This window comes from Sceloporus occidentalis, unplaced genomic scaffold, assembly GCF_023333645.1.
Source record: "Sceloporus occidentalis isolate IW3139 unplaced genomic scaffold, rSceOcc1.0.p SCAF_3, whole genome shotgun sequence".
Taxonomy (NCBI): domain Eukaryota; kingdom Metazoa; phylum Chordata; class Lepidosauria; order Squamata; family Phrynosomatidae; genus Sceloporus; species Sceloporus occidentalis.
In genome coordinates, this window is record NW_028316983.1 from 42,491,088 (window position 1) to 42,518,943 (window position 27,856).

Below are 27,856 nucleotides of genomic sequence, written 5' to 3' on the forward strand. Positions count from 1 at the left end.
CTCCTATGCATGTCTCCTAGGTAACGATGACAAGCCAGAGGGCATCAGTACAATAAAATGCCCAGTCATCCTTACTGCTGAGAAAAGAATGTAGTTTCTCCATATTTTATCCCTGAAGGGCTTCCACAATAATACTGTCTTCTGTTTATCAAGCTTGTGAGAAGCTGGAATAATTGACAATGGAGTCTGCAATAATTGCCTGGTGACAGAGAGCAGAGCTGGAGCACAAAGATAACATCTTTGTATATACAGGAGTAGACTGCACTTAGACCCATTTAAAGACAGACAATTCTGAAACCAGATGAAGGGATGGTTTGATCTTGAGCCCCAGAGACTGGACATCTAGAATAATTGAACACTGCACAACTGCACAGCCTTTGTTATATTTTAATCTATTGCCACAGGGAGAAGTGAGTAAGAAATAACATCAATAACAACAAAAACAACGATGACAAAGTGGTCTCGCACTCAGGTGAGAATGATGAAGGTTGAATGAGGCAGAAGATGCTGAGATTCCATGGCCAAAATCTGAGTGTTAAGAAGTACTAGCAGCTTGTTCAGTAGGTAGTTCTGGGGTCAATGGTTGTTACAAAAGCCAGAGTAGAGGTGTTGACAAATGCAGGCAGGACTGAGGCTGGCAAATAGAAGGCACCAGCTTGAGTAAAAGCCAAAGCCATTGCAGAAGAAAGTATTTCTGCAGCAGACATACTCTGTCAAAATCTGGGATGAGCAATCTACTGCCTATGATAGAAAAGTTCATTAGTGCACTGGTGGGTTTTGAGAGAAGGCTGTTGCCAAAAACAATGCTGGAGATGGAGCCTGTTTGATGGTCAGTATGGTAGGGTTATGGAAACATATGCCTTAACTCTTTGAACTGTGGTGGACGTGATCTGGTGATGTTCAAGGCAGTGTTGCCAAGACAATGGGGATTGGGTTGCTCTATATGAAATGTGGTACCAGACTCAACTGGTTTGTAGAAGTATTTAAGGGTCATCCCAAGTAAGAGTCGCAGTGTGCTGGAAGCTCATATGTAAGATGGGAAGTATGGTCTAAATGGTATGACCAATCATGCACCCTTGTAGGTGAAACTCTCCAGTAGGTTTACTTGAGACCAATCTATGTGTGGTCTCAATGCTTGGGTGGTGTCTTGGTAATGGTTGACTTAAAATACCTAACTGGATCCCTGACCAGGAGTCTGGACCTAAAGTGCCATTTTAAGACTAGGAGGGAATGTTCCAGCAATGAAGTTCATGTCTGACTTGATATAGCAGAAAAGGCTCCAAGATCTCACCCTCAGAGAAAGGTATCACAACTGGATACCTTCAGACTGCAGAAATAAAACTTGCTATAAACTTTCCAGGATAGGAACTGGAGAAGTAAAAGTTGGCATTGAAAGCAGTATCGAAAACAGGATGCTCCAGCTACAAAGAGTTTGAAGTAGTGATGTGGTTGAAGGTAGTGCTGGTGATTATGACGGGTCTGACAAAGAGGATACTCAATTAATTCTTACAGAAAATGAACAGTTATTTTTCTGTTGTCCTTCTTGTCACAAGGAGACTTAGGCCCGTTACACATGGGCATAAAGTACGCGCTCCGTGTATTAACCCTAATACGCGCAGAGCGTGCACAAAATGGCAGCGCCCATTCCACACGGGGGCTGCCATCTTTACATATGACGCTGCAAGTGAGCCATTGGCGCCTCACGTCATCATGTCCGCGCCGCAGAAAGAAGCGCCATTTTGGGGCTTCTTTTTGCTCCGCGAGGGAGCCGCGCGGTTTGGCTGCTGCGGCTCCCTCGCGGAGCAACCGGCAGCGGCGCGAGACTGCCCCTTCTGGGTGGTCTGTAAAGCGCCTTAGACATCTTTTTCTTGATCCTGACACACTTTGGCCTGGTCTGAAGTCAATGCTCAGGGCTCTGCACATTGGAGAAGTCACAACTGATGCAGACAAAGTTGAAGGTTATACTGAGTCACAATGGCATTAGACAAAAACATGTTCCCACCAGTGTATGGGGTGGCAGAGATGCTGATTAAGTCAATTATTTTGCTGCTTTTAGGAGATTCTCTAGTTCAAAACACTGAGAGGGTAAATTCTATCTTAGATCATTCACCTAGTAAAATTCTGATAATGGTGGCACTTTTTGATGGCTTATTACAGGCCAGGCCCATTCAGTTGCCAACTCTGCAGTGTGGGCATAAATCTAGGAAGTATAGAGTGTAACCAATAAAATACAGCATATACGGTGTAAGATACAAGACAGAAGGCTAGATGTGTGAATGTATACATTATTGTGAACCTAGTGGTACCTTAATAATAATAATAAATAAAGTTTTTATTTATATCCCGCACCTTCCTTCGATCAGGGCGGCTTACAGTATAAAATTTCAAACAACAATACATACAATAAAATCCAAAATACATCACATATAAACAATAATAAAAAATACAGGCAAAAAAAGCCCCAAAGCCCTTCCTCTTGGCCACGAAAGAGGAGGGAGGCCCACAGGATTTTTAATCGGGGAATGCCTGTTGGAACAGGAAGGTCTTCAAATCCTTCCTGAATTGGGCCAGGGTGGTAGTCGAGCGGAGCTCAGTGGGCAGCGTATTCCAAAGGGCTGGGGCAGCAGTGGAAAATGTCCTCCTTGTGGTGGAGGACAATCTAGCCCCAGGCACCTTCAGTAGCTGCTGCCCAGATGTCCTGAGGGTGCGAGGCGGAATGTACGGGGAGAGGCGGTCCTTTAGGTAACCTGGACCACTAAGAAGGAATGATAACATGAGTGCTCCGAAAAGCACTATGAGATGTGACTGAGAATAACCTCCTAACTGAATTAATTAAACTTCTTAATGGCCATATGATGTAATGTATTGATTCTTTGATGACTTACATGTAATGTAATGCAATGAGATGAAAGCATGTGTCCAGACATTGGCATGTCTGCATTCCTCCCACATTCATACAGTGTATGTTTGTATATCTATGAATGCTTAAAGATTACCAAAGAACCTGCTCATTATTTCATATACTGGAATCCTGAAATTCCAGTACTTAAGAATGCTTAAGTGGAGTGTTTGAAGTTAACTCTGCCTATCAGGTTTTAACCACTATTGAGCACTCAGGTGGCCAGATGGTGATAATATAATCCCAGACAGAATCGATATCAGCTGGTAAATAATAAGAATCTCTCACTCTAAAGAGACCAGGGGAGTGCAGGGGAAGAGGGGGGGTGGACCATGCCTGTTTCATTCTTCTCCCAAGCAAAAAAGGCAGGAAGAGCCAACACAGACTGGCCCCAGCACACTGAGATTTTACTTGCACAGGCAACCTTTTTTGAAGGAAGTTCATGAGGCCATGAGTCTAAGGCAAAAAACAGTATTAATTAAAAAAAAAAAAGCTGGAAACAAGTATGACAAGATAGGTGTAGAGAAGTACTAAAAAGACAAAACAAGATGAAAAAAGGACAGTCCGGTGAAGTAAACTGAGCAGCCTATCAGTTTCTGGAAAAGTGGAGACAAGTATAATGTATAGTTGCAGCAGACAGAAAGGGAAGAGTAGGAGTCTAGACATGCACGCTGGGCGGGAACTCTTCCCTCGTTTAAAATACTTTGCTCTAGATGTTTTTGGAAAGTTCTGCACATGCACAAAAAACGCATATATGTGAGTCACAAAGACACCCCCCAAAGATACAAGATACACAGATTTACTTGCAAGAAAATATTCCGATTAGGCAAGATAGTGATTTATTGAACATGTATCTTGAGTATATACATAGACCTTCTGCACTGAATAAAACAAAAGGTTGTGTCAGGTATCAAAAGAACCGTATTGGAATTTAAAGGAAGTTAAGCAAACAATTGTAGACACATTATAGTTAAAGGCCATCCAGATGTGAAACAAAAACAACTGCAGTCAATCTGAAGGGAGAAGTGGGAGATATAAATAAAATTTATTATTATTATTATTATTATTATTATTATTATTATTATTATTATTATCCAACCCAAAATTTAGCCAATTCTGTAAAAATATTGAAAACTGATTCTACTATAAGCTCCCATTCTCTGAATTTATCAGACTGCCACTGGACAGATGAGTATGTTACTCTTTATGACACCTAATTATTTTAATAATGGTTAAATCAATGGAAAATGATTGAATGTTTGGAACCATTTAAAAGTAAAGGTTAGGGATTACACATAGTATTCACTGTGTTTTAATTCTTATTCTAAGAATCACAATTTTTTTCTTCTATGTTTTTTATGTCCAGAACAGATTATAGATAGCCAATACTGAGACTAAAATGCTTTCAGATCATGTTTCAATTTTTACTCTTATGACAGAATCATTCGTTTGTCATAAGGTATGTCTTTAAGGGTCTTTTATCTTATAGGAAGGAAATGTAAAGGCATATATTTCTAAAGAAATTTGTTAACAATTTTTTAAATATTCAGGGATTAGTTTATCAGACAATTATATTATCAGAAGTATTTAAAGATATAAGGCTTATGTATATCAACAGTAACTTAATGATGGTTAGAAGTGATAAAAAATAAACATGAATGAGCAATGATCGATGGTCTACAGAACAGAAGATTTAGTTAAGTTGGAATATGCCTAGAAGACACAAGTGTATCTTCAACACATACGGTCAAGCATACAAAAATACACCACATCTGTCCATTTACCAACCCCCAGATCTACTGCAGAGTCACTGCAACCCTGCCCCCTTGGGAATGATGGGGATTGCAGTTGCAGGCTTTGGCTGATGTAGAAGGTGGAATTGAACATCAATCAGCTTTGCTGCAAAATTTTAAAGGCTTTTGCTTTATAATTAAATCTAATACTCAAGGATTTGCTTAACTGCTATTTACTATATGAAGTAATGGCAGGCTGAACCTTGCAATTCTGTTGAATTTGTATCCAATTTATTAATTCAAAAACTAACTAAAAACTACTGCTACAGTATCATAATTGTATATAGCACAATTGATAAAATGTGCTAGTGTACAGAAAGAAATACAGTGTACCCGCGTTATACGTTATATACACTCAAGCCACACAGGAGCGTGCGGGGCACAAGTGACATCACGTCCCATTCGAATGAATGGGGCGTGTGCTCGTGGTGCGCGCGCACGGCCACACTCACGAGCCCTATTCTCTTGAATGGGACTCAAGCACAGGTGGAACGGGGGGGGGGGGGGGGGTCCGGAACGGATCCCCCACATAAGGCGAGGTTCAACTGTATATTGCAGGGGTAGGCAACCTGCGGCCCGCGGGCCGGATGCGGCCCGGCAAGGCCTTGGGACCGGCCCCAGCCCGGTCCTGCCGCCAATTGCCGCCGGGGCCTTTGACCTCTTGCGTGCAGGGGCAAGGGGGGCAATTATCTATAGACGCCTCAGAAACATGCATTTATATTAACATTTTTTTAAAAAATCAGCATTTTTTTTGCGTGTCCTCCACTTTTTTTTTTTTAAAAAGTGTCCACCATTTGAAAATGTTGTCCTCCATTTGTCCTGGTTTATTTATTTATTTAAATTTTTTAAAAAAATATTTAATTATTTATTTTTTGGCTTTGGCCCCCCAGTTGTCTGAGGGACAGCAACCCGGCCCCCGGCTCAAAAAGGTTGCCTACCCCTGGTATATTGTATTCTAAATGAAAATAATCATTATAAGCAGCAAAGAATTGAAGGGGGAAAAAAAGAAAAGAAAACTATTTACCATCTAGTTCCTTTTCAATTAAATCCATCCTATGAGTAACTTCATCTTGCAGAGATTCAACATGGGCTAAAAGATTAAGTTGCCACTGCAGCTGGGAATTCACAACACCCTCCTTGTCTTTCTCCAGCAGTTTCACTTCACTGTCTTCTTCAGCTGTAACTTTTTCTCTCACCTGTCAAAATATATAAATCAATAATTTTAATAGGTGTTGAATTGGCCAACATAATTTTCAATAAAAGTTCCAGTTTATTGTGCAAATGGTTATATGAAAGTCCTAATTTTTTGGATCAAAACAAAGGGTACTTGAACAGAAACATCAGTAATTTCCTGCGTCAGATATTTCAGGCTTCTTAGCATGTTTTACAATTACAGATTATTTTATGGAATTAACTGGAACAATTATAATGCTTATTTGAATAACTTAGATGATTTATGAAATGGTCATACTCAATGTATAGAACATAGAGCTATCGCAAACATTAAAAATCTGAATACCTTGAACTCACACATAACCATCACAACGTCCTATGATAATCAGATAATAAACTGTTTTATAGTATAACATGTACTGTTCTGAAAGCTAATTAACTAAGCTTGGAGCAAATAAATCCATTACAGTAAAGTCTTGATCATCCAACCTTCGTTAATCTGACATTCCGGATTATCTGACGTCAGATTGGTCAGTAGGTGTGGCTTGTAGCCCTTACCACGCCCCCAGCTGGAAAGGGCTCCTAGCACAGAGGAGAGCAGCACCTGGCCTCAAGCACGGAGGCGAGCAGCACCAGGCCGCAAGCGTGGAGGTGGCACAAGCGCCAGCACCACCACCAGGGCCCCAGCGCGGTGGCAAGCAGCACCAGGCTGCAAGCGAGGAGGTAGTGGTGGCCCGAGCGCCAGCACCACCACCAGGCCCATAGCGCGGCGGAGGCCCGAGCACCAGCGCCAGCACCACCACCAGGCCCATAGCGCGGCGGAGGCCCCAGCGCCAGCACCACCACCAGGCCGCAAGCGGTAAGCAGCGCCAGCACCGCCACCCATATGACCCTCCGGATTATCCGACTTTTTCGTCTATCCGACCTATGGGACCGCCACTTTACGTCGGATAATCGAGACTCTACTGTATCTATTTATTTTTAAGAAATTGTATTAATTGTTTTCAATTTCCCTAGCAAATATTCTATAAATTTGAACTTGGTCACTATTTTTGGAAACAGACCTGTAAAGGTTTTTCAATAGCTCTGGTTCTGGTCTTTCCATTTTATTTGTTACAGTTCATTAGTAATGCATTTTTTATTCTTCCCTTTCCATTAACACCACTGAAGAACACTCAGACTGTATGCTGTATCATCCAATGTATTAACTCATCTAAGAACCCAAACTTAGCTTTCTGCTATGCAGGGATTCCATTAGCAGGTTCTCCTCCCAACTGCTAAAACCCAGGAAGATTCCAGAATAGCATACCTTAGAGTAGTTATGTTTTGACTCATTTTCCAACTTGCATATTTCTCTATTCAGCTCCCATCCTAATCTCTCCACTATTGTATCATCTCCATTCTCTCTTATCCTATTGACACTGTCATCAATGTCCGAATTTCTGGTTTCTACAACAAGTCTTTGTTCTATTGCAGGATAGTAGGCCCGAGGTTTTTGGTAACAATGTTCACTAGTAATATAAGATTCCTCTACAGAAGGAATGGCTGAAGGTTTCTCAATGGTTCCATTAAAAGTTCTGTAACTTGCAGTCTCTTCTTTGTAACAGTTTTCTTCAACGTGAATGAGGCGCATAGTATGAGATTTCTCTTCTACATCAAGGTGTTTCCAAGGCTGACACCAGAGCTTCAAGTCAGGATGTTCTTTGCTTCTGATGAAAAGGTAAATGAGTGAAAGTCATGCTCAAAACTTCTATGAAAGTTGACCTTTTTCTTTTTTGAAAATATTAAATATGACAATAGTAATATTTTTATTGATTCTGATATTATAATTCTATTCTGCACTCTGAATGTCAGATTTCAGCAAATTCAGCATAACATTAACTAGTGAGTGCCCACCATGTGGGCATTTTAAGTAGTTCAGAGAGCTAATAAGTGTTCTTAAACAGAAATAACATAAGTAAGGTAAACCTGACCTGAGCAAAATAATTCAATTAATCATAACTAGTATTCTTTAGCAAGCATGTAGGAAGAGTATTTTATAATTATATTTGCATCAGCTTCCAATTTTATTTATAGAGTGTTTAATTACAAGAGAGTAAAAAGCACATTAACATAATGATTAATATTTTCTCAGTAAAAAAACAGGTTTTCCCAATGAAAAGATTAGCATAAACACAGATTCTTATACTGCAGCAATTCTGAAATTACTGACACAAAACACAGAGCTTTCATGAAAGCATCCATAAAGTTAGCTGTTCCTTGTGTCATTAATTTAGAAATGTCTTCTGAGCAGCGCACACACACAGTAGTTGGTTGCACCTACAATTACTAACTCTATAGCTGTACATTTAACATATATGGGATGCAGAAATATAGCCAGTAACATTTTTCCTAGCATAGGAAAACTGGCAGGAAAATTACAGAGAGGAGCAGTACCATCGAAACAGGTTGACAACCATATTACCTTTACTTTTGTTTTTGTGCTCAAAGGCAAACATCACTATGTGTTTCTAATATTACCTTATCAATAAATTATCTGAGAACTCAAAGAGAAAACGCTAACATAACCGTGAAACCATAGTTAAAAGTAACCATTGTTTGCTTTGGTACAGTAAATACAAGATAAACTGTGGCTGATCTAAAATAGAAAAGCTGTGCTTAATTATAATGTAACACTGGGTTGAAACAGACTGCCCCAAAGAGGCAGCCTGAAGCTTCCCCTGAGAAAGCCAGATTGGGGCCGCGACAACCACACACCACAGCCCCAATCCACCTTTTTTGTCAGTCCAAAAAGAAGTAACCAATTGTTGCCCCTTTTTGAGTCGGCAAAAAGCCAACTTTTCCTTCATTGTCAAAGGGACGATCTGTTTTGCCCCACTGTTTCCAAATCAGCCCAATATATACTTGAAACTATAGCCTGGTACACACCGCCAGGACATGGTGTCCTGGCAGCAATAGTATGGCTTGGGACTGTGCACCAACGGCATGGTCCTGAGCCCTACTATGTGCAGGTGGCGCCATTACAGCACCGCACTGCCCACATGGGGGATGTGTGCATGACATGTGGGCGTCGCAGCACCCACACATCATGCAAAGGAAGAGACGTTGTAAGGTCTTCAACACAGCCCTTACAATGTGCCAAAAAGGAGCCGCTCTAGGCAGCTCTTTTTTTGGTCCGCAGCATTGCCGAGCGGTTTGGTTACTACAGCAACGCTGCGGACCAAAAACAGGCACCTACAGACCAGTCTGAAAGGGGTGGTCTGTACTGCTCCTATGTAATACTGTATAAAACCAGCAAATTGCAACCATACTTGACTTTGCAACACACTAGCATAATTTTTAAAAAGGTATTAAAAATATTGCTTACTGTAAAATGTTCATTTTCAGTTGAAGGCCATGTAATACTTCTATCACTTTTTGCACGTCGCCAAGAAGTTGGTGTGTAGCTACTATTTTCTTAGCATTCTGGTGAGAATAGTTTTCTCCCAAAAACGTTAAGCCATGCATGTGGCCACTACACAACCAGTCCTTTTCATACCAGTACTTCAAGCTTCCCCGCTTACCTAAAGCAGCAGTAATGATGGTGTGAATTACATCGAAAAATAAATATATGAATATCACTAGTAACGCAATCCTAATTTTCTACTAGTTCATCCTAATTTTTTTCCATTAATGGTGGTTTCAAAAAGAAATACAAGCCCTCGGTATCCACTGGGGTTTGGTTACAGGATTCTCTATGAATACCAAATTTCATGGATGCTCAAGTCTCATTAAATACAATGGCATAGTGAAATGGTGTCCCTTATACGAAATGACAAAAACAAGGGTTGACTTTGGAATTTTTTTTAAAAATTCAAGCTGTTGATGGTTGAATCCATGGACAAAAAAAATCCGCATACTTCAGAAACAACTTTAATGTGAGATTTCCAATGAATGAAAAACCTGATGCGCAGTAAAGAACAACTACCCAATCTTCACGGAAAAATGCAGTACTGCTCAAATTCACTTTGAGATTTTAAGAACTAATTTTATGAATGGAGAAGTCTTTTATCTAATTGCATTTAATACAATCCAAGGCTCATGATGTCAAGTTTCATTCTAAACCAGCAATGGCTTGCAGAACTATGAAAATCATAAAGTATGCAGTTCTATGCACACACGCTCATCAATAAATAAGCACAGCTGAACACAGTAAGATTTGCTTCTGAATAAGCATGTACAATACTATACTGCACAAAATTAGCTTTCTGAAACCACGGTAAGAAAGTCACTATCTGCTTATAAACATATCAACATTCTTTGCTACTAGCAAAGAAACAGCTGCTACCATCACTGCATCTCTAGCCTTACAGTTTTTACCTAGTTTACTTAGTTTTTCCATAATGTAGACATGTATGTCACAAATTTTGTTATTTCCTTGTCCTCATCTATCTATTACAAGCAGATGAAACTTTGAGGGTCAATGTGCATTAGTTAACCCAAGCTCCTTCCTTGCCAGAACTGCAAGAAAAGACGTAAATTATGAATGGGTCCTCCAACTTTATTTGTCTATGCTGGCTCTCGACTATACATTTCTACAGGCTCATGTTTATTATTTTTAAAGATGGGGAAAGAATCTGACACAATATATACAGATTTTAAAAAATTAAAATGCTGTCTATTGTTGTTGTTGTATCCCTCATCTTCCTCAGTTCAGGACTCAAGATGGCTTACAAGAGATTTTTTTAAAAAGCTAAAAAAATTCACTAAATACAAACATTAAGAAATGAGCACAAAATTAAAGCCAGATAAAAACAGAAACCATTAAAATCAGCACAAAGATAACAAACAGAAAACCTAGCACACTGTTTAGGTAAGACAGGCCCTCTACAATCAGTCTTCAAAGGCCTGTTGAAACAGAAAAGTTTTCATCTATCTATATGAAGAGGGTAGGGAGTATAACCTTTCTGGGAAGGGAGCTCCAGAGACTGGAGGCAGCCACTTAGAAGGTCCTGTGTTCCTGCCAGAGGTACCAGGGAGGATGAGGGGACAAAGAGAAAGGCCTCCCAAGGATCTCAAAGCACAGGCAGGTTTGTAAAGGAGAACACAGTCCTTCAAATATCTTGGACCTGAACTGCAGACCAGTAGCTAGTGGTGTTGTTGCAACAACAGAGTTGTGTGCTCCCTGTAACCAGTCCCTGTTAATAATCTGGCATCAGTTCTTTGGACCAGCTGAAGATTCCAAACACTCTACAAAGGCAGCACCACATAGAGTAATCCAACTAAGGCATGTATCACTATGTCCAGACCAGCCATCTCAAGGAAGAGTACAGCTGGTACACAAACCTTAACTGTACAATTGCATTCCTGACCATAATTGAAATCTGAGCTTCCAGGTTCAGCATTAAACCCAAGTGTGCACCCAAGCTGCAGACCTGGGTGTTTAGGCATAGTGTAACCTCATCCAGGGTAGGATAATTTCATACCTAAATTCAACAGCTGCCAAACATGTTTAGTTTGGAGCTCCTCAACGTATTATGGCATAAATGCCAAAGAAAATGAAACAACACTCCATGCATCACATTAGATGTAACACATTTACAAGGTACCAACGACAAACAAAGGATGAGATCATCAGAAATAACTGTGATGCAGCCACCCCCATAAGATGTACCTTTTCAATCAGGCAGTGCTACAACCAAAGGGTTTATGAAGTGCTCGAAATTGTGGCACTGGGAAGTGATGTCTCCAACATTCTTCCAGTTGCAGAGCATGTTGAGAACAGCCAGCTGGAAAGATCCCTTGAGATCACATATTGCAACCAGGAGAGCACTGCAGACATCATTTCCCAGCACCTCAACATGCAGCACTTTGGAAAGCCTTGGGTTGGGATAATGCCTGGTTGAAAAGGTAATTTTGGGATCAGGTTCAGTAGTTAATGATCATAAATGTGAATCTCAAAATCTGTCTTACAAAGTCATAATGACTCAACAGAATGCCAGCCAATTTTTTTTGAAAGACATAAAATAATATAATTACTACATACTATTAGAAGATTCTGCAACTTTAGAAATCTTTATACCTGGAGGATCTTGACAAATATAGCAGGTATATTTCTCAGGTACATTCTCTTCTAATAAACCCATACAAACTCCATGCTGCCAACAGAGACAATCTTCACACTGTTTTATGTTTAAAAAAAAAAGATTAATAAGACACATGTGTTCCATTTTTTAGTAGTTTGAACGCAAATCCAATCTTGTCATACTCTTGGTGATAGATACAAGAATATTAGAAGGATGCATGGCAAAGTCTGATACTGCTTGCAGAGAATACCTGCCCTCCTTCCACTTATCTTTCCTATTCATTTATCCAGACCGCTGCTGTGGAAGCAGAAGGATAATTAGCCTTGTAACACAGTATTGATGTGATCTAGGTATACAGGTAAATGTAGAACTATACAAGTTCAGGAAATCTACATTTACTCCTCCTCCTGAATTGAATCCTACCTGCATACCAGTTGTAACAATCCATCCTCTATCCTATTACTTCCACTGTTAAAAAGTAACAAGACAATCAAACATAGGTGGTAGGATTTGATTTTTACTCCAATTCAGATTGAAATGTGAATTGGAGAAAATATTCCAGGGCTGTAATGCTCAACCCTCTGGAAGTATTAACTATGCTCCTACAATATCCTATTTTCAAGCTGAGAATAAAAAGTTTCAATGATACCACTAGCAGAATTAACATAATAATTGTTAAGGCTACTGCAGACACAAACAAATTACAGAAGGACTTTCTATCAGATTCACCGTCCCCCATATTGAGAAATCTCTAGATGGACTGAAATTCTCAAATTATTTCTACAGATTACAGGACTGGAATGGAATGAGGGAAAACTTGGAAGATGGATATCGATCTAAAATCTTTAGAACTGGTTTTGTATGCTGATTCTACATATCATATTATCAAAACATAAAGAAACAATCATCCTAAAGGTTAGTCACCCAGAGATAACTTGCAAACAGAGTAACTGAATGTTTGTTTCCTTGGAAATTAGGAAAACACATTTTACCCCATAAAAAAAATCTCTCCCCACTTTTTAAAAAAGCCCAAATTATTCTCCAACATACCACCTGCAGCAGTGTTATTACCACAAAATATCCCTCTGACACCCCAAATGTCTCTGCAAGCATAAAAACTGGGTGAAAATCATGACAAGGTAAACTAGAAGTAGATCTGATAGACACTTCAAGACATCACCAGCAGATGATTTCAGCTGAAAATAGACGAGTGCAGACCCATGTGGGGGGTGCAAACTGGCCTTTGCTGCAATTGTCCACCCTAGGCTTACTTCATCACACACCCACAATCCACCACTGTGTACCTGAATCATAAAGTCATTTTCTTCTTCTACTTCACAAATGCAGCGGACAATCTCAAAGTCATGATCATCATCATCTTCAAGATTCTCATCAGGATTAGTTGTTACATCAACATCCCGACTGCAGTCATCATCACTCCAAAGCAAACTATCTGCAGATGATTCACTTAAGGTATCCTCCTCTGTGTACAAAGAATTCAATCGTAGTAAAATCTGAGTTATTTCAGAAAGGTACCTTAGGAGGTTGCATTTTAAATCACTGTAAGCCAAGAAATATCTAATGACAATGCTTTCACACATTCAATTTATACTTGAAATCATGCTTCTGTATCATACTCAGATGCTGCATTAAATACAAATCCTTCACTAAGCAAATACAGGGTACAGTTCAGTCCAAGATAGCATTTCATTAATTTCAGTATGAGAACTGCACCTAAAAATCACAAGCAGCTAGGGTAAAAACATGCAACTAAGGGCTGAAACAGATGGCCCTAAAGGGGTGGTTTAAAGCCATCCCTTTGAACGCTGGGTTGGGGCCACAGCAATCACACACCACGCCCCCAACCCAGCTTTTTGCTGGCACAAAAAGAAGCCCACCCATTAAATACAAGACGAGAACTATTCCAGGCTCTGGGAGCAGAGAAAGGTTTAATCGCTTAGAACAAAAAGTCTCTTGAACACATGAACACACACACCGACACATACACACACACACACACACACACACACACACACACACACTTGCCTAGGTGAGGAACTTGCATCGTCTCACGGGGAAAATGTGCTGCACATGGTGTTAAACTTGCCCATAACTATCCTATGTGTGGCCTGACATAGACCTAATAAGGGGATGCAGTTTTATGTCTATGTGCATAGAAACATTCTAGAGTCTACATTACATATTTTAAATTCTATAATCTAGAGTCCCTACAATAAAGAACTCTATTATAAAAATGGAAAATTAGGAGGTGATGAATATCACTGAAGCAAAGGCAGATTGCAAATGATCTTTTCCCTTATTGAAGCTTCTTCCAAGCTAAGCATATATTAGACGGGCTGAAAACAATGCTGAGATTGTTGAAAGGGAGAAAACAGCATGAAACACTGGAAAATGAGAGATGTGCTCTGGTGTTAAGTTGTGCTATAGATTCAACACTAGAAACAGAAGAATCAGCTCATGAAGAAGGATATTCCCAAAACATGTCAGCAGGATAAATAAAAGCCTTTTTTAACAAAAGCATGGCTTAACAACATTTTGTTCCACAAAAACACCAGAGTACATCTCTCATTTTCCATGAAAACAATGCCAAACCATGACTGGCATCCTGTTAGGGACATATGCACATGAAAGTTACCCTCACACATGTGTATGTCCTTTTTTAGGTATTGCAGGGGTTCATATGCCTTTCCTCGCTCCATAGCAGCCAAAGCCTCCTCCTGAGATTTACTGAACAGCCTCTGAAGCTTCCCTCAGCCACTCATTCCCTACTTTGTGGGAAGTGAGCAGGATCTCAGAATTGTCTTGCTGAAGTCAGATGCAAAATGATGACATCAATGCTGAGATCTGTTCGAGTCCTCTGGAGGTCTCAGTACTGGTGTAATCATTTCATGTCTGGCTATGGGGATGTAGCCAGAGACATCTTGCAATCCTGCTTGCTCCCCTATAATGCAGGGATAGCTATGCTGGGGAGCTTCAGAGGCTGTTCAGTAAGTTGAGAGATGGAATACTGCTCATTCTAGCATAGATCTGTATGCAATCCTACTGTGTTACAACAAGCCATAGAGGGCTGCAGTCTATGTGAGCTCCATGAAAAAAAAAGAGCATTAAGCATCAAAAGTCTCTGCACACTACCCACTCTTCATTTTTCCCTTCCTGACCATTCCATTTGGGCTGAACTCAGTGATTCCACAATGATTTCTGACATCACCAGTGCTACGTGGGACATCAAATGGACTACAATGGATCATCAGAGGGCAGGGAACCACGTAATTAAAAGATTGTATGTACAGTGCTGTGTAAATTTACAATGCTTTATAAATAAAGGTTAATAATAATAATAATAATAATAATAATAATAATAATAATAAACCCCTATAAATTCAGGGGGATGCAGATCACTATTTTATTTTAGCTGAAGTATCTCACTCTTGGCTTTCATTAAATGACCAAGGTATCATCCACATAAGCTAATACACCATCACAACTCTTCTCCATTAAGCATTCCCTCCTCCTGAAACTTTCAAAGAACCTGGAAGTTCTCTGAACCCCTTAGAAAAGTAACTGAGGGGCTGTGCAGACTGGCCATAAGGTCAGCCTGGGGGTGGAGTTGGGGCGTGGTGTCCACACAACGCATACCCTGACTCCGCCCCCATGGCATGATGTGGCGTGCCACACCACGCGGTGCGTAGTGTCACAGTGTTCCTCTGGTGATGTGTTTAGATGCCAGTGCCGGCACCCTTTCCACTTTTTGCGGGCTCCTTTTTGTGCCATGGAAAGGCCAGATTGGGGTCCGCCACGGCCCTGATCTAGCGAAGACAGAAAGTGGCTGCAGGCCACCCCTTCAGGAGTGGTCTGTACAGCCTCTGGTTTAGGGTGATCTGTTTTACTGCCTCATGTGTATATTTTCAGATAGGTTTTTTCTTTCTTTCTAAAAATATGTTCCGCTCCATCCAACAAACTGACAGGCCAGTAACTCACAACCAGAAAATGATTAAGTATTAATAGCAATTTGATGTAGAATTGTATTTAACAACTCTATGGCGGGATACATACCGCCATATAGTACGTATAGGATACGTACTAGGGTTAGGAAGGGGCGGTGCTTCCGCACCCCCCTAACCCTAGTACGTATCCTATACGTACAAGATGGCGGCGCCCCTTCCACATGGGCGCCACCATCTTTACGTATCGGACGCTGAGCGTCCGTACGTGTCGCAGCCTTTATGACGTAGCGAGTGCGCCCCTGGCGCCTCGCTACGTCACAAACGCGACTGAAAAAGAAGCTCCATTTTGGAGCTTCTTTTTCGGTCCGTGCGGGAGCCGCGCCGTCTGAAGGCTCCGGCTCCCCCATGGACCTACCGGCGGCGGCGGCAGACCGCCGCAAAGCGGCGGTTTGTACCCCGCCTATGATTCTTTTTGAGGTAATCTAGTCAGTGTTTTTCTGCAGAATAATAAATAGGCTGCACTTACTTCTCACACAAAACAAAGCCTTTCAGAAAGACAGGATTTCAGAATCTGACACTTGAAAAAAAATGTACTAAATATTAAATTAACTAAATATTAATTAAGTCATATACCTCAACTAAGCTTAAACTGTTTTCATTATAGAAGTATGTGCATATGCGTGTGCACACACTAAAGTAACAGAAACAATAGAAATTCAATTATTATATACACTTATATGTCTCATATGCTACTCTTAAAATAAGTTTCACTGAGCTCAAACGAGTTTTACTGTCAGGTAAGTGGACATATAAACCCATCTTAATTTGTGCATTGTGGTGCAGGTTTCTATAATGTTAAGTGAGTTTGCTTTAGATTTCAATTTTTGACAGTTCTTGTACCCTAAGTTTAATTCTTTCATCTCAAGCATTGTGGGAAGGAATAATTTTCAGCTGTTCAACATTTAAAAAGATGCCTGGTATAACTGAAATCGAAAATACTGTCATTTCAAATTTTAATTTGTTTTATAGTAGCAGAGTACATTAGCCCTTATACAAGTAGGTAAAGTTTGGTTCAAGATTTGAAAAACGCAAATCATATTTAAGCCATAACCAAGCCTAGAAGATTTTAGCTTGAGGGCTGAGCAATGTAAAAAGATATAAATGATATTCAAATACAGTAATTTACAATTAACTTGTACTGTATTATTTATTTATATCCTGCCTTTACACAAAGTTGGGGCTCAAGGCAACTTATAGGAAAGAAAAATACAAGAAAAACACACATGTAGCTAAAAATATACAAAAAGTTAATTACTGGACCATCTTCAGAGACAGTCACACATACAGTGCACTTCAGCAGGATAACTGCATCTCTGAGCTGCCATATGTCTGCCAAGCAAATAATTATGTTTTATGACAGCAGATTGGTAGTTATCTATACCCTTTTTCCTAAGCATCAAGACTTTTAGAATAATTTCCTTTGTATTTCTTCATTCTTCCGTTAAAACTATCAATTTTACCATTTATTTTTGATTTGTGTTTACGATGTCCAGAATCAGTTCCATGTAACTGAGTACTCAAGTGTGCACATGATCGACTTGTTGAACTACATCTTGTTGCAATAACAGATCTTGGAGAAGAAACATCTTGAGAAGATTCAACATTTTCTTCACTTCCTGAATGGTCTGTTCAACATAAGGAAGTGTTATTACTTGAGAACAAATCCAAAAGTAAATACATACATAAAAATCTTTCAGTTAAGGACTGAATATTATGCCTGCACTAAATCTTCACATTAAACCATCAAGGAAAAGGTGATGACAACTAGTATGGATGGGGCATGAGCTTATATATATGTTTGCCTACAAGTTTACATTCTATCAATACCATCTATTTGCTACCATCATGTAATCTAAAACACTGGGGTGTTCTTTTCTTCCATATACTGGGAAGACAGGCTGTTTTCAAAGAGAGGTGAAGAAAACAGTGTAGTAGGCTACCCGATGCCTCCCAAGGCCCCTGAATTTTTTTCCGCCAGAAAAACTGGATGGGCACAGTCTTCAGACAGGATGAAGGGTGTTGCATATAAGCTCCTAGATCTTGGGTAACTTTCCACCCATCTTTGAAGACAGACTTAGCGAGAGCAACTGGACTACGAGACAGTATAATACAGTCTTGCCTGCTGCTCAAACAGACACAGATCTCACTGTCAGAATTACAATTACAAGTATGAATGGTTACACTGTTGCCTCCAACATAACATTCATACTTTAAATAATATTTTCTGTTAAATAATTGCAACTGGGTGAAAAAAGCACAAAGCAACATGGGAAAAAATTAAGCAATTTACAGTGTTAAAGTTAGTACCTGATTTAGTTTTCTTTTTCTTCTTCTTTTTCTTCTTTGATTTTGTTTTCACCATGTCTCTCACTTTCTTCTCTTTGTTCTTCTCTTTTTCTTTAGCAGCTTTAGAGAAATATTTTTATTTAAGCCAATATTTCATATAGTTTTCAGAATGAAAGTATATTAAGTATATAAACATAGTTTTCCAGACGTATTTCATGTGTGATCTACATGAATGCAGCTCAGTGGTCAAAGTTACAGCTCTATAGTTTTTTAACATGCTGGGGGTAGAAGGTGAGGTAAGCTGATCTGCCTTCCCCTTTTCTTCCTCTTCTGCTGTTTATACAAGACCAGTAAGTAATTCTGGAAGCAGCTGTTGTTAACTTGCCTGACATAGACAAGCACACTCTGCAAGATCATAGGATCAGCTAGAGTAGCATCTCATTCCTTTCCCGCTCCAGCTTTAGTGAATTTTGTACTACGCACACCTATGGCAATCCAACAGTGTTTCTCCAACTCTCCTTCACATTCCTCTCAATGTTCATGCTCCTAAAAATTTCTAGATAAAAAGAGGACAAGGAAGAGGAAAATGGTGTCTGCGCAGACATAAAGGCTTTGTAAAAGGGAGCTTCTTCATCAAAGGCTGAAGTATGCTTGTATTTGTTCCATTCAGCTCTGCCGTATGTAACTTACTCTAGCTTGCTATTCTCCCTCTGTAAAATTTTGCTTAATGTAGCCAGAAGAACTGTTCCCAATCTTTTCCTTTATACAGACTGCTATACTGTCATGTCTCCTCCAAATTCAAATACATCCCAAAGGTTAATGAAGTTCCCCACAGACCATGGGAGAGAAACCAATTATTTATACCAGAGCAGGGAAAAGTCAGACCCAGAGGCTGCATGTGGCCCCGCAAAGCCATTTTTGTAGAACCCCAATACTCTCAATTTTTTAAAAAAAGTTCTCCAATAATCCCTATGGACAATTTTATCCCATCTGGAGGCCCTGGATCATTTTTCTAACACATAATGACCTTGACATTTACTTTGAATTCATTTTCTGTTCAGAAAACTAGACATGCTGAAATTGTCCCCGAGTCTTTTAAGGGGGCATCCTGGTAAAAAAAAAGAGGAGTTGCTGTGGGGCAATATAGCTCCCTAACTTCTAGCTGTTGGCCATAGAAAGCAAAATGAATGCCATTTACTGTACTACTAAATTAGGAGAGATTTTCCACATATTTTAGTGCTTAGAACTTTTTTCCTAATAATGTTCATAACTACATCATATTATAGCATATTGGGTGCTATCGTATTAAACATGCATTTTTTGCATGTTTCATAAATTGCATGTTGCAATTTTTAGCAAAAGAAAGCAAATATGGATAAATAAATTTAACAATTTGAATTCACAACTTGCAATTTTCAATTAAATGCTGAACAGAAAAACCTGGGGGAACCCCTCCCCCAACCACCAATCACTTTTTAATGTAACTCAAATGATCCAGACTAATTCAATGAAATAAGTGAAGGGAAGGCTTTTAGTAAACTACTTACACAAACTACCAGATGTTGTTCTCCTTCTGTTAGAATTATCTTGATTAGCTTTTTCAGAAGCCAGGGAACCTCTTGTCTGAATACTTCTTGTTGCTGGACTCTGCTGTGGTTCTGGTGACTTCTCAATCCCATGAAAATATTTCATGTGATAATGCAACAGTTTGGCTTTCCGAAAGGATTTAGAACAGTCTAAGAATTTACATTTAAACTTGGGTTCATGTTCAACTGCAGATTTTGAAGTAGTAAAACCATCATTTCCCTTAGAAGCACTGGCGACTGCAAGAACATAAGAATTCGCACATTTTAATTATAAAATACCACAGCCTTATTTAGACATTAATACATCGTAGGAGAGGAAATCATTACATCATAGTTCCTACAAACTAAAAGCTTAACTCCTACTTCACTCCCAAAGAAACAAGTGTGGCCTGTAAAATAAAATTAGAAAAACTGAACCTGGAATAGATGTCTCTGGAATCTCTTGTAGTTCAGGTGTAGTAGAGGACAGTTCTGCTATGTTCTCTTCCTTTACTTTGCTATTATCAGCTAAAGTCTGAGATGCTTCTTCTGGACATGGAGGCAACTCTTCCTTGATCTTTAAGTCAGATTCAACTGATACCTCTAATGGACCTTAAAGACAAAAAGGCAGGCAAGAGTTGAATACTATACACAAGAATGTAATCTTCAATTAAAGGATTCTGAAAAAGCCAACTCTACGTTGTCATTCCAGGAGGCTTAAATTTCCTACATAAAATAAGCTATGGACAGCCTTACTAAATCAATGGCTAGGGGTATTATTTATTATAAAGTTCATTTTAGGTAGGACCATCATTTTTACTGCTTCTATTCAACCATGAGGGTCAGTTATAGTTTTTTTTCCCCATTTGGCCAAGTCTGTTTTAATTTCCTTCCATTTTACTTGATAGTTAATCCCAATGAGATCTATAGTATTTTTTTATCAGCCAAATCCCAAGATGTTTAACATTTTTCTGTATTTGGCAGCTCATAATAGTCTCCAACTGCTCTCCCTCCTTTTCAGTCAAATTTGTTGTCAATAATACGTTCTTCCTTCTATTTATTTTGAAACCAGATATCCTTCTGAACTCACAGAATCATAGAATAATAGAGCTGGAAGAGACCACAAGGGCCATCCAGACCAACCCCTTGCCATGCAGGAAATCTAAATCAAAGCATCCCTGACAGGTGGCCATCCAGCCTCTGTTTAAAGACCTCCAAGGAAGGAGACTCCACTACACTCCGAGGGAGTTTGTTCCACTGTCGAACAGCCCTTACTGTCAGGAAGTTCATCTTAATGTTGAGGTGGAATCTCTTTTCCTGTAGCTTGCATCCATTGTTCTGGGTCCTGTTCACTGGAGCAGTAGAAAACAAGCTTGCTCCCTTCTCAATATGACATCCCTTCAAATATTTAAACAGGGCTATCATATCACCTCTTAATCTTCTTTTCTCCAGGCTAACCCCCCCCAGCTCCCTAAGTCGTTCCTCATAGGGCATGGTTTCCAGACCCTTCACCATCAGAATAACCTCATACTTAAAAAAAACAAACCTGTCACTAAATGATAACAAGAAGTGACATCACATCACTTCTCATCATCATTTTGAAGGAGAAACAGAGGTATAACACAGGCGCACTGTACAAGCAGTAAATCAATCCAGACCAGGAGCTTTATTCACTTTTAATTTCCTTATCGCTTAAACTACTACTTTTTCTGAAAACATCAAATTAAATCATTTCTGTTGGTCTTCTGTTAATTTGTCTATTCTCTGTTTGTCAAAGTATTAGTCTACAATGTCTGGATTCAAGTCTTCTTTTTTTTATAAAATTTTGAATAAAAATTTACGAAAGCTTTTTCAATGTCTTCTTGTCAATAAATTAGTTTCCCTCCTTCTTTTATCTCAGTAATTGTTTTCTTCTCCATTTCTTTCTACAATCTGTTTGCTAACCATTTTCCGGATTTGTTTGTGAACTCAAATTGACTTTATGTGATATATTTCATTTTTTTCTCAACTTCTGCAGACAATCTTTTGTCCAGTTGTTTTCTCAACCATTTCAAATGTTTATTTTTTATTTGTTGGATCCTTATTTAATTCTAATTTTGCTTGTATTATTGCTTCTTCTAATTTTTCCATCTCTTGTTGGTAAAATAATAATAAATAATAAAATCTTTATTTATAGCCCGCCTTTCCATAGATCAAGGCGGGTTACAGTATACTAAAGTGTACAATTACACCACATAATACACTACACAATAAAAACAGCATTAAAATACGATAAAACTACAAATAATAACATCCAAGCTAGCACAAAATACAACAGCAGTGAAGGGAGAGCAGAAATTACATTGGGGACGCTAGGGGAAAGCCTGCTGGAAAAGGAAGGTTTTTAACCCCTTCCTGAATAGGTCGAGGGAGGTGGCCGAGCAGAGCTCGCTGGGAAGCGAGTTCCAGAGCTGTGGGGCCGAGATGGAGAAGGCCCTCTGTGGTGTTGTTGAATATTTTGCATCTGGAACTCTCAATAGTTGCTTCCCAGCCGATCTGAGTGTGTGAGGCGGATTATATGGAGAGAGGCGGTCCTCCAAGTACCCTGGGCCCAAGCCATTTAGGGCTTTATAGGTGATAACCAACACCTTGTATTGCGCTCGGAAGTGAATGGGCAGCCAATGTAGATCTTTAAGGACAGGTGTTATATGACTGGCCCTGGAAGATCCAGTGACCAGTCTTGCTGCCATGTTCTAATAATAATAAATAAAAAAATTTTGTATACCGCCCTTCCAAAGATCAGGGCGGTGAACAGCAAATTAATAATACAAAAACCAATACACAGATACATATTAAAATACAACCATATTAAAATAAAAATTAAAACCCCATCAGCCAGCTGCCAATTGCCGTCAAAGGGGGGGAAGGCTAACTGGAACTTACTTCGGGGAATGCTAAACGAAATAGGAAGGTCTTTAGCTCCCTCCTAAACTGGGCCAGGGAGGTGGCCGAGCGGAGCTCTATGGGCAGCGTATTCCAGAGGGCCGGGGCGGTGGTGGTATATGACCTCCTCGTTGTAGAGGATAGTCTAGCCCCTGGGACCCTCAGTAGTTGCTGCCCAGATGTTCTGAGGGTGCGGGGCGGAATGTATGGAGAGAGGCGGTCCTCCAGGTATCCTGGGCCCAAGCCATGTAGGGCTTTATAGGTTATCACCATCACCTTATACTGTGCTCGGAAGCGAACGGGCAGCCAATGCAGATCTTTAAGTATAGGTGTAATATGACTGGCCCTGGAAGTACCAGTGACCAGTCTGGCTGCCATATTCTGTACCATCTGTAGCTTCCGGGTATGGTATAAGGGTTGCCCCATGTAGAGCGCATTGCAGAAATCCAATCTCGAGGTTACCAGAGCGTGTACCACCGTTTCAAGGTCTCTCTGGGCCAGATATGGGCGCAGCTGGCGAATGAGCCGAAGCTGATAACAGGTGCTCTTGACCGTCGCATTCACCTGAGCTGTAAGGTGAAGTGGCGAGTCAAGAAGCACCCCCAGACTGCGCACGGAGTCCTTCACAGGAAGCGTGATCCCGTTCAGGACAGGTGGAACCACCACCATTCCTGGACCAGGGGAACCTATCACAAGTACCTCCGTTTTCTCTGGATTCAGGCTGAGTCGGTTTTCTCTCATCCAGCCCATTACCGACTCCAGACAGGCCACGAGAGGAGAGACGCCATCCTCAGTCACTGCATCAGTCAGAGACATAGAGAAAACTATTTGGGTGTCATCAGCGTACTGATAACCCCGCGCCCCATGTCTCCGGATGATCTCTCCCAGCGGTTTCATGTAAATGTTAAAAAGCATGGGAGACAGAATGGCTCCTTGAGGAACCCCAGATGTCAGGGCCCTCTTATCGGAGCACACGTCTCCCAGCTGCACCATCTGGAACCTCCCAGAGAGGTAGGAGCGGAACCACTGGAGCGCAGTGCCCCCGATTCCCACCTCTGCCAGGCGCTCCAGAAGGATACCATGGTCTATGGTATCGAAAGCCGCTGAGATGTCCAAGAGCACCAACAGGGACACGCTTCCCCTGTCGATGCCCAGACGGAGATCATCGACCAAGGCGACCATGGCCGTCTCAACCCCGTAACCCGCCCGAAAGCCGGTTTGAAATGGGTCCAGATAATCCGTATCATCCAAGATCGACTGAAGCTGGATTGCAACCGCCCTCTCGATCACCTTCCCCAAAAATGGCAATAGCGAAACTGGCCGATAATTATCATGCATCAGGGGGTCGAGGGAGGGCTTTTTAACAGCGGTTTTATAGTGGCCAATTTTAAGCTGGATGGAAATTGCCCGTCCCTCAAAGATGTATTTATAATCCGGTGTAACAACGTGGTTACAACCGGGCCCCCCTGAGCCACTAGCCATGAGGGACAGGGATCGAGGAAGCAGGTTGTCTTCCGAACACTTCCGAGGATCTTGTCCACATCATCGGTACTTACCAACTCAAACTGATCCAGTTTAATGGAGTCCACGGAGGCTCTGGATGCCTCTACCCTTGGTTCTGCCCTAATGCCGGCGTTAAGACCTTCGCTTATCCGAGAGGTTTTATCCGCAAAGAAGTTGTTAAATTGGTCACAGCAGGCCTTAGAAGGTTCAAGGATCTGGTTCAGTGTGGGAGGGAGCTGAGTTAGCTCCCTAACCACCCTGAACAACTCTGCTGGATGCGACTCCGCGGACGCGACACGAGCACCATAGAACGAGTTCTTAGCTGCTCGTATCGCCTCTCCGTAGTCCTCCAAAAGGCGGTCTAGGAGAGCCTTGTCGGCTAAGCGTAGGTGTTTCCGCCAGCGGTGCTCTAGTCGTCGCAGGTCCCGCTTCCTTGCCCGGAGATCTTCCGTATACCAAGGCTTACGTTTGGAAGCAGGCCTGAGAGGGCACTTGGGAGCGATGCTGTGTATAGCCCTAGAGAGACCGGTATTCCAGATACCAGTCAGGGCATCAACAGAGTCGCCGTCACTTCCAACCATGTGCCCCTCTAGGGCTTCCTGGAACCTTTTGGGTTCCATCAGCCTTCAAGGGTGGACCATCCTAATAGGTCCACCACCCCCGGGGGGGATCTGGGTAGAGGCCTTGATTTTTGCCTCCACGAGGAAATGATCCGTCCATGACAGGGGGGAAATTTTGGTTATTTCCGCCCACGGATTTTCCGCATCCGTACAGAAAACCAAATCCAGTGTATTACCCGCAAAATGCGTTGGACCCGCAATCAGCTGGGACAGGCCCATGGCCGCCATGGTATCCATGAATTCCCGAGCCGCACCGGATGGAACGTAGTTGGCCGCGAAGGGGATGTTGAAGTCACCCAGGACTAGCAGCCTGGGTGTCTCCAGCATCAGCTCCGCGACCAGCTGTGTCAGTTCATTAAGGGAGTCCGTTAGCGCACGGGGTGGCCGATACACCAACAGAATCCCTAGACTATCCCTAGCCTTTAGGGTCAGGTAAATACACTCGATATAGGAAGTCTGTCGGATGTGGTTCCTGGTGAGAGACAAGGTGTTCTTATGTATCAAGGCCACACACACCCCCGCCCACCTAACCTGGGCTGGTCCTTCACAGAAAACCCGGCAGGGAGGGCCTGTGCCCACACAGCATCCCCCTCAGGCCCGAGCCAGGTCTCGGTAATGCAAGCCAGGTCGCAATCACTATCTTCCACCAGATCATGGATTATGTGGGTCTTGTTATTGATCGACCTGGCATTGCACAGGAGCAGCGACACGGTTTGTGGCACGGTTGGAGTGACCCTCAAGTCCCTTTGGTTGGGAGGGGGACCGGAAGGAGAGATAGATATGACGCATCGATCTCGCCTTCCTCTGTAACGCAAGTCCCTTCTCCCACCGCCATACCTCCCCTTGCCCCACACTACCTCAATAGGAGCTCCGCTCATACAGATGTTACTCTCAACCTCCCCAGCCAAAGCATTCCCCGCATCCATATCCTCCCCCTCCCCTTCCCTCACAATTAAAAGAGCAGAGGTCAGCCACTTCAGGCATCCTCTGCTCTAAGGCTGACATAGGCACAGCCTCTCCCAACCCTTGCGCAGCCGAAAATGCACAGCTGCGCAGTTGCGGAGCTGCGGAGTCCTCCAAACAGTCCGTGGGCGGCCTCCCTGGGGCGGTGCGCAGATGCGCACCTCCGACACCCCAGAGAGAGCCGCCCGGCAGCAGCGCAGCCCCTGGCTTAGTGTCCGGTAGGATAGGGAGGCGTGGCGAAGGAGGAGTCCAGCAAGCTGGTTTTTCAGCACGCTGCTGCCCCAACACGCCCCTCGCTCCGCCTTCCCCCCAGGTGTCACAGGTCTGGTCCTCCGGAGCCGCCGGCAAAAACAAAGAGGAGTCCTCCAAACAGTCCGTGGGCGGCCTCCCTGGGGCGGTGCGCAGATGCGCACCTCCGACACCCCAGAGAGAGCCGCCCGGCAGCAGCGCAGCCCCTGGCTTAGAGTCCAGTAGGATAGGGAGGCGTGGCTTCTGAACCAATGGTAGATTCCGAGTATGGTACAAGGGTTGCCCCATGTAGAGCGCATTACAGAAGTCCAACCGAGAGGTTACCAGAGCATGTACCACCGTTTCAAGGTCCCCCCGGCCCAGGTAAGGTCGCAGCTGGCGTATCAGCCGAAGCTGATAACAGGCGCTCCTGACTGTCGCATCCACCTGAGATGTAAGGTGGAGCGACGAGTCCAGGAGCACCCCCAGACTGTGAACAGAGTCCTTCAAGGGGAGCGTGACCCCTTTAGGACAGGTGGACAAACATCCATCCCCGGGCCCGGGGAACCTATTATGAGCACTTCCGTTTTCTCTGGATTCAAACTGAGTCTGTTTTCCCTCATCCAGCCCATTACTCGATTTCTGTAATACGCTCTACATGGGGCAACCCTTGTACCAAACTCGGAAGCTGCAGTTGGTTCAAAATATGGCCGCCAGGCTGGTCACTGGTAGCTCCAGGGCCAGCCACATAACACCTATATTGGAAGATCTGCACTGGCTGCCAATTCGCTTCCGGGCACAATACAAGGTGTTGGTTGTTACCTATAAAGCCCTAAATGGCTTGGGCCCAGAGTACTTGGAGGACCGGCTCTCCCCATACAATCCGCCCCGCACTCTCAGGTCAGGTGGGAAAAAACTTCTGAGTGTTCTCAAGACAAGATACGCAATGACTGCGCAAAGGGCTTTTTCTGTTGTGGCCCCGCAGTTTTGGAACGCTCTCCCTGAGGAGCTCCGCTTAGCCCCCTCCCTGGAGTAATTTAAGAAAAACCTTAAGACTCATTTATTTCATCAAGCCTTCCCCCACATGTCCTGACTGTTTTGCTCCTGTATACTATGTATTGTATTTTTTAGACTGTTTTATTATCTCGACTGGTCTTAATGACAGATTTTAATGATTTATAGTAGTGTATGGTTTTATATGAGGGATTTTTGCTGTTAATTTTGATTTTTAATCTGTGATCTGTATTGTATTATATCTGTAATCTGTAATGTATGGTATTTTCATTTTGTTTTGTAAACCGCCGTGATCATAGGAACAGCGGTATATAAATAAAATTTCAATCAATCAATCAATCAATTACCGACTCCAGACAGGCATCTAGAGGAGAGATGCCATCCCTGGTCACTGCATCAGTCGGAGACACAGAGAAACATATTTGGGTGTCATCAGCGTACTGATAACACCGCGCCCCGTGTCTCCGGATGATCTCTCCCAGCAGTTTCATGTAAATGTTGAATAGCATGGGGGACAGGATGGCTCCTTGAGGGACACCAGATGTAAGTGCCCTTTTATCGGAGCACACATTCCCCAGCTGCACCACCTGGAATCTATCCAAGAGGTAGTAACGGAACCACTGGAGCGCAGTGCCCCCGATTCCTAACTCCCTCAGGCGTTCCAGAAGGATACCATGGTCAATGGTATCGAGAGCCGCTGAGATGTCTAAGAGCACTAACAGGGACACACTACCCCTGTCCATGCCCAGATGGAGATCATCGACCAGGGCGACCATGGCAGTCTCAACTCCATAGCCCGC

At 42.1% G+C, this 27,856-nt stretch overlaps 1 protein-coding gene across 5 annotated transcripts in view; it reads right to left on the minus strand.

Annotated features, from left to right (window-relative positions):
• LOC149315812 (PHD finger protein 20-like) overlaps nt 1-27,856 on the minus strand; it is a 79,063-nt gene that overhangs the window by 3,705 nt on the left and 47,502 nt on the right. For 3 of the 5 annotated variants that reach the window (XM_089514167.1, XM_089514164.1, XM_089514165.1), the window contains 9 exons: nt 20,245-20,418; nt 19,789-20,064; nt 18,263-18,361; nt 17,416-17,580; nt 13,235-13,413; nt 11,891-12,026; nt 9,233-9,428; nt 7,175-7,574; nt 5,717-5,888 (listed from right to left, as the gene is read on the minus strand). In XM_089514167.1, coding sequence (XP_089370293.1) covers nt 5,717-5,888; nt 7,175-7,574; nt 9,233-9,428; nt 11,891-12,026; nt 13,235-13,413; nt 17,416-17,580; nt 18,263-18,361; nt 19,789-20,064; nt 20,245-20,418 — 1,797 coding nt within the window. The remainder of the gene's footprint in view (nt 1-5,716; nt 5,889-7,174; nt 7,575-9,232; nt 9,429-11,890; nt 12,027-13,234; nt 13,414-17,415; nt 17,581-18,262; nt 18,362-19,788; nt 20,065-20,244; nt 20,419-27,856) is intronic. The other 2 variants (XM_089514166.1, XM_089514168.1) reach the window with 2 other exon arrangements.